Source organism: Lytechinus variegatus, chromosome 14, assembly GCF_018143015.1.
Source record: "Lytechinus variegatus isolate NC3 chromosome 14, Lvar_3.0, whole genome shotgun sequence".
NCBI lineage: Eukaryota > Metazoa > Echinodermata > Echinoidea > Temnopleuroida > Toxopneustidae > Lytechinus > Lytechinus variegatus.
In genome coordinates, this window is record NC_054753.1 from 4,435,945 (window position 1) to 4,452,110 (window position 16,166).

Sequence of the window (16,166 nt, forward strand, 5' to 3'; positions counted from 1 at the left end):
AAAATGGCCGCCAAATGCCATCTTGAAAAATTGACTTGATCCCCTTGCCCCATAATGTCGAGTAACCTCTGTTTAGGGGTTTTGGGGTGTGAAGAATGTCTTTGGTAGACCTTTATCTTTGGCACCAAGAAACAACGTATTTATTATTTCACTGGCAGTTCGGAGACACCATAACATTTTTTTTCAATAATACTGCACAGGCTTCCTCCTTATTGGTCGCTTGTTATAAGCGCGAGCGGTGTTCCTGATCCGGAGTCGAGGAGATTGGGTGGTTGAATATTTTGAATGCATGGTGGTGGCGAGTGAGGATGGGTGTAAGGATGTGCGGGAGACCGGGAAGGGAGGGTGTATGCGGGTGTGTGGGAGGGGGGGGGGGTCCTCTTACTTAAACCAGCAGTATATATCTCCTGAAAGGACAGCTCCTGGGACCTGTTGCATAAAAGTTTTTACATGAGAAAACTCTGGTTAAATCTTAAAACTAAGGTTAGTCTGATTTCTGCCGTTAACACAAGGCAAAAACTCTGGTAAAAACAACCTGAATTTTCTCAGGTAAAAAAATTATGCAACGGGGCCCTTACGATCATCTTCTGCCCCCAAACATCATCTCCGATTTTGGTTCATAATACAGTCGGGTAGATATATTATGATCAATATCACGACATGACCGTCAACTTGGGGATGTACAGTCTAAAAAAAATATTGGGTAAAAATGCTCCATGAGGGTATAATTTTGCGTCCAACCAACATTGGACATTTCTTTTGGGAATTTTTATTTATCCAGTGTGATGAAAATTTTGCCCATTCTAAAGTAAGTGGTAATATTTTTTCAATCTTACTGGACAATATGCTTCCCACATTGGGTAAACTACTGCCCCAAATTACATGTAGATGGACACATTACCCTCGTGCTGGTTAAAATTGTATTGTATATGATTGTAAATTGTATCGTTGTGGCCCAGTGGATAAGTCTTCTGACTTTGAAACAGAGGTTTCGAATCCCAGCCATGGCGTAATTTCCTTCAGCAAGAAATTTATCCACATTGTGCTGCACTCGAACCAGGTGAGGTGAATTGGTACCTGGCAGGATTAATTCCTTGAATGCATGATCGCTGAAAGGCAGATCGAGCTAAAGCCGGTGTAATAATAATAACAGCGCGTCGCGGAATATAAAATTTCTAGATAGATGGCGCTATATAAATGTCTATTATTATTATTATTCCGTATCATTTTTTTTACAGCGTATGCATTTTTTTTTGTTTTGCTGAAAGTCATAGGATGTATACTTCATGTTTCAAATGGGTGCCTCTGCTTGGCACCCTTGGGCATTTCTTTTATTGACGTCATAGGCCATGCCCAATTTTTCACATAGACCTACCTCTTTGATGATTTTCAATATTTCACAAAATAAACATACCATGTTTGGTATCAAATCAAAGCAATTAAATGCAAATATACTATAGGTGACCTCGTCATGTCTTTTATATCATATACCATAAGCTTAAAGTCGATGCCTGACATAATATGTCATAATCACGGATAGGCCTAGATGTGAAAAGTGGACGTGGTTCGTGACGTCAGAAAATCAAAATTGTCAAAGGGTGCTAAGGTAGCACCAGTCAAATATATTCATTCTTAACTTAACTTCTCAGCAAAAATAGCAATGCAACTTGTTTTTATTAAAAATATGAAAAAAAATTTGCTTCACTTTGATCAGACATGATAAATGTTTGTTCCATTAAATAGAATAGATAGAATATTAACAAAATTGGCATGGTTTATGACGACAAAAAAATAAAACTCCTCATGATGCCGAGGTAGCATCCCTCGGATTCTTGTACCCCTCACTACTTTCACCAAGAAATGCATAATAATACCTAAGTTGTTTATATTTAAAACAAGGGATGTTCCGCATAATACATGTATGTATTATTACATCTTTAACACGATTTTACCCTTTATGACCCTAAACAATTTTTAATGACTTTTACATAATTTAAATTCCTACACTCTAAAAATCAAGGATTTAAAATAAATCCAGATCGGCTGTTAATAATGACCAGCCAAATATCAGATTAAGTTTTAAACCTTTGAGATTTAAAGATAAATCTAAAAATTTTGTATCCAAATTTTTTGAGATTTGAAAGTTATTTAGTTATTTATTTAGATTTAAAACAAATCCAACATTCGGCTGGTCACTATCCACACTCCATCTGGATTTATTCTTAATCTTTGATTTTTAGAGTGTAGAGATCGACATACTACATCCATTTGATTTTTCATAAAGTTTATTTTTACAATATATACATGATACTTTTATTTGATAAATATGAAAGTCCTAATTAAGAAGTGGGCCTATGTAAGAATTGGGCGTATCCTATGACGTCAATAGAAAAATGCCCAAAGATGTAGGTGGCACCCACATCAATATTGAAGTCGACACCCTATGCTACAACTCCCAGCAAAAAATGGATACATACCTAACCTGATGGCCGTATTTTGGTTCAACTTGACTATCAAATTCAAATTTCCGCAGTAATACACACACCATCACACACACCCAGACATATGGCAGAGGGGGGGGGGGGCATAGGCATATCCCGGGAGGCGTACCAGCACCCCCTGTGGAAAAAAAAAGAAAAATCGCTCCCAGGTTATCATTGCAACGTGTTTGACTATAGGTTGCACACGCGCATTTAAAGCTACTGCGGGATTCATTACGGGGATTCCCCAACAAATTTCCCAGCGACAGTCTGTTATGATCAGGACGCCATTAAAACTGAAACCACGGAAGGAGATTAGAAAACAGCAGCTCAGGAGGTAATTTTGATTTAAATTTCTTTCATTGAATACAAATTAAGTTCTCGCTTTTAATTTTAAAATTCGGTGTGGAAGAGATCGGCCAAGGGAAACACCGGAATTCTACATCAGAAGTTTGAATCGACGGAGCATTTCCGGAAAAGCGGTAATAACATCATATACTTCATGGATGAAATGCAATGGAAAAGTTACGTTAACCTATGTATAAGGTATTACATGCTGTGTAGAATTACCGGGCTAACGTTAGACGCATTCTTATCGGAAATTATTACCGATCAACCAAGTTCAGAAAAACACATTTTCTTGCAGGTTGAGGGAGATAGAAAGATTATAATGGAGAGATTGGTTCTCCCGATAATCTCATTTTATAATAATGTGAAATGCAAGATAAAATTATGTATGGGTCGATCCTTTTTACTTGGGGCAACAATTACAAGATGTCCGTATAGGCATGGAGCTCTAGGTATGTCCTACGATACTCTTTGTAGTTTGAATGTAAAGATATATCTCATAACATGGGAGGTCAGAGGAAAAGGGGGATGAGTACAGGTGAAGAAAGAGGGGGTGGAAAAGGGAAGGAGTAAAAATTGCATGTGAACAAAGTATAACAATGTTATAAAAATCATAACATGAAGACAGAAAGAATACAGGCTGATATGGTGACAATGAGTTTGGCTGTATAAACGAAATACAGTCAATCTTTCAGTATTACATTGAGGGAAACCAGTCAAGTTGCGTTGTTTGCCCCCTGAGAAAACTTATTTCAATAATTTTGATAGCGGCGACTTAATGCATTTTATAAAACTATTTTGTGTATAATCTCGCCAAATTATTGAATTTCATGATCTTTACCTATTAGCAACAGGTTATTATCATATCATTTTTGTTATTTTGTATGGTTTACTCTACATGTTCTGTTCTTTTTGTTGTCACTTTTTATTGTATATGGACCCAATGGAAGAACCGAAGAACAGCATGTCATGTTGAAAAAACTAAATATGGGCTATCCTTCCATTTTGTATTTTTTGATATTTTTATACGAACCATAAATACTATACTAGAAACTGACTTTGGATGATACGGTCAAGGTGTTCACAGTTACTCATTTTGTGTCCGAAACTTAGCAAAATAGAATCCGTTCTGAAAGATAGTGAAGTGAGTTTGCTGATTACTAGAGCATTTAGGTAATTAAAGTCGTGTCCTACAGTTATTGTATATTCTACTTGTATGACATTAGAACACCTCATCCACCGAGCAAACTCCACATATTGGTTAGAATTGACATACACGTCAAGATTATGTAGTCTTATACAGGATTAAACTTCAGTTGCCCTCATAGTGTTCTGTGAGAGACTTCTTATTAATCCAGCTAAAATAAAAGTTTTGGGTCTGCGTGGATTTTGTGTATGATGTCACGATTGTGGTGTAAATTAATCTGTTTAGAATTCCTCAAGGGCAAAAGACTACATTTGCAGTACACATATAATTAGAAAGGTACATCATATATATTTTGATCAAAATATATAAAAATTGGAAGAATATTGGTTGATTTGCTGGGCAATCTTTTCCAGCTTTGAACATTAGTGCCCATATAATGATATGCATGTTTTGAATTCAATTTCATTTAATTACATATATGACATTTTTTTAGAATAAATTGTAAGAAATATTGCTGTCAGGCAGATCTTGTGAATAAACTGCAAAGTAACCGCTCTTTCCCCCTCGACACTATTTTAGTTATATCATAATTAACAATATAATAAATTTTAATTCAATTTATTTGTATCATGCTTATATGAATTGGAATCGGTGCATTATGATCCCATCGGCTCCACCCCAGACACAGATAATTATTTGTTTTAAGGTCTACATCAAGGCGAAGGGAGAACAAACTACAAACTTTTATTGGTAGTAGTTTGCGGGGTGAGGTATATTGGCAATATCAATATAATATCAAGGGTTATTGTGACATATTTTCTGAGAGGTATGCTCATATTATTACAAATGCATCCGTAAAACACACATTCACCGACACATCAAATTATCCGGACGGGGCATTTAATGTTTCTTTTGTCACATCTGTCACCTTTGAACTGACACGTACGATTGCAGAAGTTTCTATTCTACTCGGCATACAACATGTACAATGGGGGAAAGGGTTAATGATATCATTACAGTCTACTCCGTGAATCGATACATACTTCATACTGTTAGCCCTTTTTACAAAATTATTTTTTTTCCCAAAATTTATTTAAGAGCAAACCAATAAATGATTTCCTCACTTGTTTTGTTTTTTCTCTAAAATAATAGACAAGTATGAGTGAAATTAAAGCTTGTCAGCAATACATTAAGTAAGCTTCAAATTAAATATTCATTTGTTTAGGCCACAGCATATTATTTCACAAGTTGCCTCGTTTACGCAAAATTTTATCCCTATGAAGCATAGGGATCCTACAATATTTTGTCAAGTGATGTATAAATGTAAACAAGTTCTTCTTGCTTTCTGTAAGAGATCACCTCAATTTTTTTTTCATTATATTTGTTCATAATTTATTATTTCTTGGTTAACAGCAGTGAAAGCTGTATCAGTCATCTAGATTAAGAGAAGGGTAATTACCCTTTTATTAATCTAGATGACTGATATAGCTTTCATCCATCATTTTGTCAAATAACTTAGGCATAGGTTGTTCTTTGTTTAAGGGTTTAAAATAATCAATTACACAAAATAGAATATTGTTTGGGTGGCAATACATACTTCATTATATAGTTTAGTATCTATAGTATATATATTATGAACATGGCCTAGCTTGACCAAAAAATACAAGGAATCTTTCCTGATTATCCGAAAATGTTCCATTTTCCCCAGTCTCCCCTGTATTAAGTTTCTTCAAATGAGATAACAGGCAGATTTTAAAATAACACACTAATAATCATACTTACCTCTGTTCCGGTTTCGGCCAGTGGTAATTACGAAATAGAATAGCTTATTCCACGAGGATGTACGTTTTCTTTTTCATCAGAGACATCTTCCAACTTGAAGATGACCTCTCCAGAGATTGGTCAGCGAGTTGTCCGAAGCTCCGAGTGGTCTTGGAGAGATCAAGATGGCGGTGAAGGCCATCTTGGGACTGTGGTCAAGATGACCGACCAGGAAGCCCCTCTTCATGGATGGACTAGGGTCCGGTGGGATAACGGTCGATGTAACAAATATCGGGTTGGGACAGGTGGAACTTACGACCTTCTGCTCTTTGACAGCGCCCCAGCAGGTTCATGCTTAATTTGTTTTACCTCGTTCTCTCATTACGTTCATACAGGACTATTGTTTCAAATATAATTATATTTGTCGAAATGCCTGAGAATGACGTGAAAATAATATTACTGGCAGAATGGACAGTTGGGTAATGATATAAAAGTTAAACCAACATACATATAAAAGTTAAACCAACATAGGCAAAAACTTCACATACACCCGTGGAATGCAGTGAAATTTGTTCGCTTGCCAATCATTGTAAAATTTACAATGTAGTCTATCTTTAGAAATATATACTGCCATGACGATTTGGTATCAAATGAAAGAGTGTATTAGGCTCTTTCGCATGACGGGGATGCTGTTGGGATCAAAGTATATATCAGGTGGAATTTCAAAAAAAGTAATATTCATTCCAAATATATTCTACTTTTAGTTTATTTTCAAACATCATTTCATAATAATATACCTTTGTCAAATCTATGATTTATATTACGTTTTATATCATGATATATCACCAATGAACAAAACCGTGTAATCTGAAATGTTTGTGTTGAGAAGTAACCATCACAAATTTGAAATGTTTTTGTTAGGTTTTTATTTTTAATTTGTCTAAGATTTTTAAGATTCTTGTGGAAAAAATTACACCTAAATATTTTTTTCAGTTCCTGGTGACAAAGCAATGCGATGAAGGGGCTTAACATACTCAGTTCTTTCAAATCAAATTCGTCATGATATCACAAATATTTTATAAAATACAGTGAATTTTATGATGTCTTGCAAGTGTCAGCTTTTTTTTAATTTCCTGGGTGTATGTAAATTTCTGGCCTCAACTGTATATATAATCATTTGAAAAAGATGATTAAAAGGCTGGGAACAGAATGAATAGTCTATTGTAAATGTGAGGACTGATTGTTCCAGAATGCATTTTCTTTCAAACACGTGTTTCACCTTTATATTTGATAATTATGTTGTCATGTATTTTAATTCCTCATGTTCTTATCCGATTTATCATTTATATGTTCCTATCCAAATTTAGACAATTCATTATCGAATAACTAGGCATACTACTTTATAATCATTAAACATTTTTCTTGTCTGTTTTAATGCATATTTCACATGGAATACATGTAAATATTGTTTGCATTTTATTAGGCGTTGTCCATTCCAAGATTACATGTAGCAATTGTGAGGTGGATTCTATACATGGTATCAGATGGAAGTGTTGTGATCATAGCTGTACAGATGTCAACCTTTGTACCCCTTGTTATATGACTGACAAACACGATTTGACGCACAGATTCACACGCTTCAACAGTCAGAATGAAACAGGGTTAGTCATTCAAAAAATGTTGTAGTTTTGACGTATTATTTTCCCTATCAATAAAACGTAAATGGCAAAGACTAAATCACTTTTTTCAAAGGGGTTAGGTCCATTTCAGTTTAGTTGCAAACGGGGTTAGAATATCTTGAAAAATATGAAGACAGGTAGATTTCTTTTATACCCAAATTTATGTTCTCATGGTAGGGTATCATGACAGTTCAGTTTCGCATAAGAATATTGCAATATTGGAGAGTTGGAGTGGAACCTAACCCCTTTTGCAACAAAAAGGTAAATTGTCATGTATTCTTAATGCACATCTGTTTGAATTATTCTAGAATCGTTGTTACGTCTCGTTCCGAAGAAGAAAAAACAACTTCGATGGGACTGTGCCCTGAAGCCCAAGTTAGCCGAGGAGAGGATTGGCAAGGAGAAGAAAGTGGCAAGTTCAAATATAGTTTCTCCTTTCACATACATTTACATGTTTCTTGCATTTTTTTCGCAGGGGTTTATGCATTTTATTCATAAATCAATGATAAATTAACATGTTCACATAGTACCAAACATATAAATGAATACAATTTAAATGTGACAATTGACGAGATTTTATAATACAGAAAAGACTGATAATGAAATCATACATAAGCATGTGATATAATGAGAGTTCGGTAAAATACAGGGGCCAGCTATTATAAGCACAGAGGTGCCTGAAGCAATAGCAGCCAGGAGAGTGGGCGTTTCTGTCCTAATCTCTGCTCGCCTTCCCCCGTTTATTTCTGCTAAACCTACCCTCACGATTTGTTAGTTTTGCTTGTTAATCTGATGTGTGTATTTGTTACGCATATTCTCATTTTATATATGATACCGCCAACTGTTTTATAACGCATGGATAAAATCCCTGTATCCATTTATTTATGAATGTTTGTTTTAGGTATTTTCATTTCTTAACCATTGTGTAAATGTATGTGATTGATTATCATATACTTTTGTACTTTAAACAATCTGCAATTCATCCTTTGGCTGCGAATGAGTTTTCAAGGAATTACTATTACCATGTTCAGTTCAATTCAATTTAGATTAATTTATCCTTAATAATCATTAAAATGTACATGTATCATTGCAAGAAAAGGAGGGCAACAAAAAGATAACACTTGAAAATTACAAGTCTCCGAAATATGCAGCAATTAATATGTTCACATCAGTATGAAGAAAAAGAAAAAAGCCAAATATACACACTCACACTCAACCACAACAACCCTGTCACATTATCATTGTTACACACAGAGAAATGTTTACAGAAAAAATGTAAAAAGTGATGTAAAATAGGAACTCCATAACTTCTGTGTAATTTTTACCTAACAGTAAATTTCACAAATATTATGTAAATCATTATGTAAACTACAAAACCCAATTTATTGTGTAAATATTACCTAATTAAAATGTTTTACAGAAATTATGTAAAAAGTGATGTAAAATAGGAACTCCATAACTTCTGTGTAATTTTTACCTAACAGTAAATTTCACAAATATTATGTAAATCATTATGTAAACTACAAAACCCAATTTATTGTGTAAATATTACCTAATTAAAATGTTTTACAGAAATTATGTAAAAAGTGATGTTAAATAGGAACTCCATAACTTTTATGTAATATTTACCTAAAAGCAAATTTCACAAATATTATGTAAATCATTATGTAAACTACAAAACCAAATTTCTTGTGTAAATATTACCTAACTTGAATGTTTTACAGAAATTATGTAAAAAGTGATGTTAAATAGGAACTTCATAACTTTTATGTAATATTTACCTAAAAGCAAATTTCACAAATATTATGTAAATCATTATGTAAACTACAAAACCCAATTCATTGTGTAAATATTACCTAACTTGAATGTTTTACAGAAATTATGTAAAAAGTGATGTTAAATAGGAACTTCATAACTTTTATGTAATATTTAACTAAAAGCAAATTTCACAAATATTATGTAAATCATTATGTAAACTACAAAATCCAATTTATTGTGTAAATATTACTTAACTTGAATGTTTTACAGAAATTATGTTAAAAGTAATGTTAAATAGGAACTTCATAACTTTTATGTAATATTTACTTAAAAGTAAATTTCACAATTATTCAAATCATTATGTAAACTACAAAACCCAATTAATTCATTTTCTATTTTCAAAACCAACCTACATACCTGAGGCCTAAAATATTATAGTTTACATTGTAAATTACCATGCAAAAAATCATAACCATTGTGACATAAAATGATACAGGTGTAATAAGTATAGTTAAACTGCCTTTGAAAAAAAATCTAATTGTGTCAAGATATTTCCCAAATAATTTTAGCTAAATTAGTGTATTACTACCTTCCAAATGTAGACGGGAGGGGCAACATTTGACTATGTGAACATGCATAGAAAATTAAAATGCATAAATAAGTCAAATATTTGACAAAGAAACCATGTACATGATTTGGTGTTTATTTTAAGAAATAACATCCCTTGACAATAAAACATCAGATAGAAAAGAAATTAAGTTCTTAAAATTAATTAACCAACTTGCATTGAACTTTTTTAAAGGTAAAATAATAAAGCTGCAATATGTTCATTACAACTTCTCTACAAAGAAATCTGGAATTTTCTGTGACATGCCATGACTTACATCTGAAATAAGCATAAATCAAATCTAATCACTATATGAGACATATTTATAAAGAAAATGGGCCTTCGCTCTCTCGATGTCATATTTCAAGACATACCTCCCCATCACGGGGGGGGGGGGTAGAAGACCAAAAACTCTTTCTTGTAAGCTTTTGTTTACAATAGACACATGTGACCACCAGATAAAGACTTCTCAGATATTTGTGCCACCTATACGGTATTCTGTATTTCTATCAATTATGCAAAATTCTTGTAATGGCTTAGTACACAGTATCCAATGTAAATCTGGGGCTAGTACTTTCTCTTATAATCAATATCACATGATTCAATTGAAAAATTGAATATTTTCATTGAATGGTAAACTTTTACCTCCACATGTTTGTAAACAAATGTATGCCCTATCACATACAACCCCATTTTGTTTTTGTTTTTTATTTTAAATTGGTTGCATGTTCGAAGCAACTTTCAGAAAAAATTATCTTAAAATAAAGTATTGTATTCTAAAATGATTTCATTGTATTGGGGGTATTGCATATTTGAAAATTAAAATATATTCAGAAATGTCCCCTTTATTGAATACCCATACACACTGTTGATATCTTTTGAACCTCTGGTTTCCCTATGTCTTTATAAAATTATTGACAAAAGTGCTTTCACTCTTAACATTGGTATCAATTACATTTTAAGGCTATAGTCTCAATAGACAGAGATGGATTCTTGGCATATCTTACCATTGTAGCCTGAACTGATGGCAATTTTAATCTATATAGGGAGCAATGTGTCATTGAATTATGTTTATGCTACACATAAAATGCAATCGGGTGTTCTCCCATTTTAATCTAAAAGACTTGACATGACCTCTTGAGAGGGATATCAACATTAAGCATTCTTACAGTTTATAGGAAACACTTTGAAATATTAATAATTGAGTTCACAATTAATACTGGACAGTTTTTAACCTTTTTTTTTGGGGGGGGGGCAAAATGGGTGCGGAAAAATCTACCATTGTATCTTTCTGGCATCTTATTCAAATAAACAAGTCATTACAATAGAATATGACTATCAAATCTATAAAGGTTCCTCCATTGTAATTACTTCACACAGAGCTCTATAAAACTAGAAGGCCATGAACCATTTACTGGCATGTTACACCATATAACACTTATTCAGTTTACACATGGTGATGGTAATAACAGTTCTCAATTACAACTAAGATCAAAAGAATAAAAAAAAATGATACCAATGTAGTTTCCCCCTGTAATGTCTTCAAAGAAACATGCATTCTTGAACAACTTACATGTATGCTCTATAAATGACAATGATCAAAATTGAGTTATAAAAAGAAATAATGAATTTCTTAAGGCTAAACCTTTTAAAAAGCCTGTTGAAAAAAAGGTGTACTAGTTCCTTTTGAATATAAACAATAAAACAAAAAATATACAAATAACAACTAAAGGTGTTTCCCTTTCTAAACAGTGATTGCTTAAAAGTCTTACAAAAGCCATGATTTCTTGGCAATAACACTCCAAGTTAACAGTAATTAAAATGCTTTGTAAATGAGCTAAAAAGCAGCTACAAGGTCTGATAGGCTTTCTTGAGAATCATATTCAGTGTCATTAACGATATCAGCATCTACATTCATTTCAACACGATTACAGTCATCATCACTTGATTCCCCATGACTGCTTACATTAGATAAGTCAGATATGTCAATATGAGGAACTCTATTAGCTTTTCACTGGTCATCAGCGTGAACTGTAGGGGGTTGCAAATGCCCTATGACATGTATGAGGTGCCTTTTGTATGATGATCCACGGCGCAAAATTTCCTTACATTCTACACAAACAAGTTTTGTGCAAATAGATTTTAGTATACCATGGACTACTTTCAGGTGGCAAAATAGCCCAGAAATTCCTCCAGGAATTTTAGAAAGACATTTGCAGCAGATGAAAGATGACATGTTGATTATTTTTGGCAGCAGTTACTGGAGAAAAACAAAATGAATTATTAAATAATCAAAACACATCCCTGGAGATACATACACTTTGGGATGATGCAAGAATTATTTGAAAGCAATTTTGTCAGTTGAAAAAATATAAATTCTACATATGGATAAACTTAACTGTTAAAAGTGATAATGAACTATTGTTATTTCAGAAATTTAGTTTTCCCGTTTCCTGTTATTTATTAAAATCTTACTACATGTATCATTTGTATTTTTTTCAGTCATGAATCAAGTTTTCTTTTGTTGTCTTTATTTAATTCTTATTCATATTTTAATCTGTTTTTCTTTGGGTTTTATTTATTTTCTTAATATCAACAAGGTCTCATCATATCTTTCTAGGTTGAAACAGATTTTACTCTAAAATTCAACTTCAATAGTTCAGGAATATCTGCAAAGTTGTAATCAAATGAAAAAAAAATACAAACATGTACCTGGTAGGCAATGTTTCAAAATTACCCATCATATTACATATTTTTATTTAATATTTTGAATATCAATGATGATTAAAGCCTGTGTATAGCTTTGGTAAAGGGTCAACAATGTGATTGATAATCAAATATAATTCGATATAAAAGTCTTACTGAAGCATAGAGACCGCTAGATATTTTTCCAACCACCCCTTCTGAGAAAATTTCAAATCTTCAAATTTTGGATATCAGCGCCTTCTCTCGGCGATGCTTGCTTTTAAATTTGAAAAAAATTGTCTTTCAGCATTTATCTAATTTAAAGCTTATGTATCCTTAATAACAGACAAAGAATATATCCTGAAAGTTTCAACCCATTCCATGCTCTGAAATAGGTTTTAATTGAAAAACAAAAACATGCAGATATTTTATTTTTATTTGGGCACCCGATCAAATTAAATTTTCATGTAAATCGCAAAATTTATCCTGTAAAATACATTTTCATTTCATATCCTCCACCTCATAACTGTTATAGGGCATATCCATTCATATTAGCTAGCAATGAATTGGAATAGTGTTAGGTGCATTTTGGTGGATTTACCTAAACTATACACAGGCTTTACAACTAGAATACAAAATAGTCATACCTGTACAGAGAATTTTTTGATGAATTTTAGCCTAGGTCCCATCTTTGGAATAAGCTCTTTAATTTCCTCGCTCTCCAACAGCCAGAAACTATCATCATCAATTCCATTTACTGTTTGTGGAGAAACAAATATTTGAAAAGAAATTAATAATAAGCTTAAATGTAAAGTACTTCACATTTATGATAAACAAGTGGATCCCCTCTGGCAGTTTCGCCTTGATCACATAATTCATTATTGCAGCAGTGCTGACTTTGAAAACAACTACATGTAAAACAGAGAGGAAAAAAGTACACATGCATGTGATAATGATTATAGCATGTTGACTTTGACCTGAGATCACATTTGTCCATTTCCTGATACTTGATTTATGTGAAAAGGATATAGGGCCTACTTGCAAAATATTCTTCAAAAATTAAAAATGTTATATTTGATTAAGAATAAGATTTCAGTGATGTCACCCCAACATGAACAAAGTTTGACCCTTAATGATCTTTGACCTAGATCATGTGACCTAACACTCATACAAGATTATCAGCAATACTTAATAACCTTTTAAGCCTCATGAAATATGCCCTTATACTTTTAAAGTAATGAACATTAAAAAATGAGCATTTTCTAAGTATATTGACCCTGAATTACCTTTGACCTTAAACGTGTGACCTGGAAACTCATGCAGGATGATCAGTAATACTTGGTTACCACTATGTCCAAGTTCATGAATTAGGTCCATATATTGTTTAAGTTATAACATTTAAAAAAAATCAACATATTTTATGTTTATTGACCCCAAATGACCTAGGCCTAGATCTATAATCTAGATCTAGTAGAATCCTAGAATCAAACTGTATGAAGTGCATAAATGGTGATGGCTAATTTAGTTTTAGACATACCAATTTGTATTGACATTATTGGTTATCCGCCCAATTCCCCCCCCCCCCCCGCCTGGGCATCAATGGCATGCGCCTATAGCCCTAGGCCCGAAAGCTGCCTGGCTCAGGAAAGGTTGGCCCTCGGTGCCGGCAGCGCAGGGCAGGTTGTCACGGGCGAACGGTACCGTTAACTTCAATGACGTCGTAGGCCTAGGCTACAATCTACGAACAACGGTAGATTGTGAGTCGGCCAATTGATTTTCAGCCATTCAAGTTTAACATTTATAAAGACCAAGGTAAAACGCTACAAAGAAAAAAAACGAAACTCACCTTCGAAAGTTTCAATGAGGACTTCATGGTCCCATTCTTTTAATAAGATTTGCCAGGTCGCCATTCTGATTCTGGTCAGTCACTCTTAACTTCTTAACGCTGGGTCTGGGTACCGGAACGTGGCGCTGGCCCCCCCGCCGGCCGCCGGTAAACGGTAGCTAGCTCTCGTACGTATTGCACGTACGTGGCCACGCGCGCTGCGCTGTGTGGTCTCTGCACATGTACCGTCAGTACATGTGCTCAATCGCATGATGACCGTCGCCATTTTCAAACGGTAGAAAGAAATGTAAAAAGAAAATATGAAACATTAACACCGGGGTAAAACATCGCGTTACTTTTGTTTAGGGGGGGGGGTGGGAAAGCTAACACCTTTTTCCCCTGTTGTTTTTATGATTTGATTGATAAGCACGCATAAATTTAGGGCCTATCCATCTTGATGCACCGTGAAGCATAATATAGCCTAAAATGTCAAGTGATTTACACATGGACTTACAACATTTTGCAATTTGATGATTTGACAACTGAAGTTCGTTGTGCTTAACGAAATTTAGATTACAGAATGCAAATATGTAATCCTTACAGAAGAATTAGGCCTTTCATAATTTTTTACATAATAGCCAAAAATACAAAAACTGAGAAGTGCATAAAGAAATATTACAAAAAATAAATGGGACCTTCTGTCAGTCTATGTTATGGCTCACTAATAGTTTATTGAAGTGGCTACACTGGCTGCCCCCAAAATAAATGTTATTATTCATTGATATTAGGCCTACATAATTAAATTTTATATAATTATGTGCAACGCTTAACCAAAAACCTTGCAAAAGGAAGTTTAAATAATGAAATATTCAGTAAACATCAGAATTTTACATTTTGGCAAGGCATGAGGAATGTAATTCTTACCGTTATAACATAATGAAATTACATTGAAACAACTAAAACATTTACAAAAGGAAGCATACTGAAATATACTTTAAAATTCTATATTTTACAAGACATGTGAAATGTAATTTTTACAAATATTTCTTAAATATTACTTAATGAAATTGCATTGTAACATTTGTTACATATTTATTAAGCAAAACATTCACAAAAAGAAGTTTACATAATAAAATATTAAGTAAACATTATGATTTACATTTTACAAGACATGTGAAATGTAATTTTTACAATTTTTTCTAAATATTACCTAATGAAATTACATTGTGACACTTGTTACATATTTTTTAAGCAAAACATTTACAAAAGGAAGTTTACATAATGAAATATTAGGTAAACTTTAAAATTTTACATTTTACAAGACATGTGAAATGTAATTTTTACAAATATTTCTTAAATATTACCTAATGAAATTACATTGTGACATTTGTTACAGATTTTTTAAGCAAAACATTTACAAAAGGAAGTTTACATCATGAAATATTAAGTAAACTTTAAAATTTTACATTTTACAAGACATGTGAAATGTAATTTTTACAAATATTTCTTAGATATTACCTAATGAAATTACATTGTGACAATTGTTACATATATTTTAAGCAAAACATTTACAAAAGGAAGTTTACATAATGAAATATTAAGTAAACTTTAAAATTTTACATTTTACAAGACATGTGAAATGTAATTTTTACAAATATTTCTTAAATATTACTTAATGAAATTGCATTGTAACACTTGTTACATATTTATTAAGCAAAACATTCGCAAAAGGAAGTTTACATAATGAAATATTAAGTAAACATTAAAATTTTACATTTTACAAGACATGTGAAATGTAATTTTTACAAATACTTGTTAAATTTTACCTAATGAAATTAATTTGCAACGATTTTTACATATATTAAGCAAAATTTTA

General features: G+C 32.8%; 1 protein-coding gene and 1 long non-coding RNA gene across 3 annotated transcripts in view; one reads left to right on the forward strand and one right to left on the reverse strand.

Moving 5' to 3' along the window:
- Positions 1-2,719: 2,719 nt before the first annotated feature.
- Positions 2,720-16,166, forward strand: part of LOC121427372 (E3 ubiquitin-protein ligase MIB2-like) — a 47,845-nt gene continuing 34,398 nt past the window's right edge. For both annotated transcript variants that reach the window (XM_041623735.1, XM_041623734.1), the window contains exons 1-4: positions 2,720-2,817; positions 5,838-6,083; positions 7,220-7,397; positions 7,724-7,827. In XM_041623735.1, coding sequence (XP_041479669.1) covers positions 5,858-6,083; positions 7,220-7,397; positions 7,724-7,827 — 508 coding nt within the window. In that variant the 5' untranslated portion in view covers positions 2,720-2,817; positions 5,838-5,857. The remainder of the gene's footprint in view (positions 2,818-5,837; positions 6,084-7,219; positions 7,398-7,723; positions 7,828-16,166) is intronic.
- Positions 9,505-14,611, reverse strand: LOC121427373. Its single transcript, XR_005971688.1, has 3 exons — positions 14,312-14,611; positions 13,113-13,222; positions 9,505-12,040 (listed from the first exon to the last, which is right to left on the reverse strand). It is a non-coding gene; the product is annotated as an uncharacterized LOC121427373 (long non-coding RNA).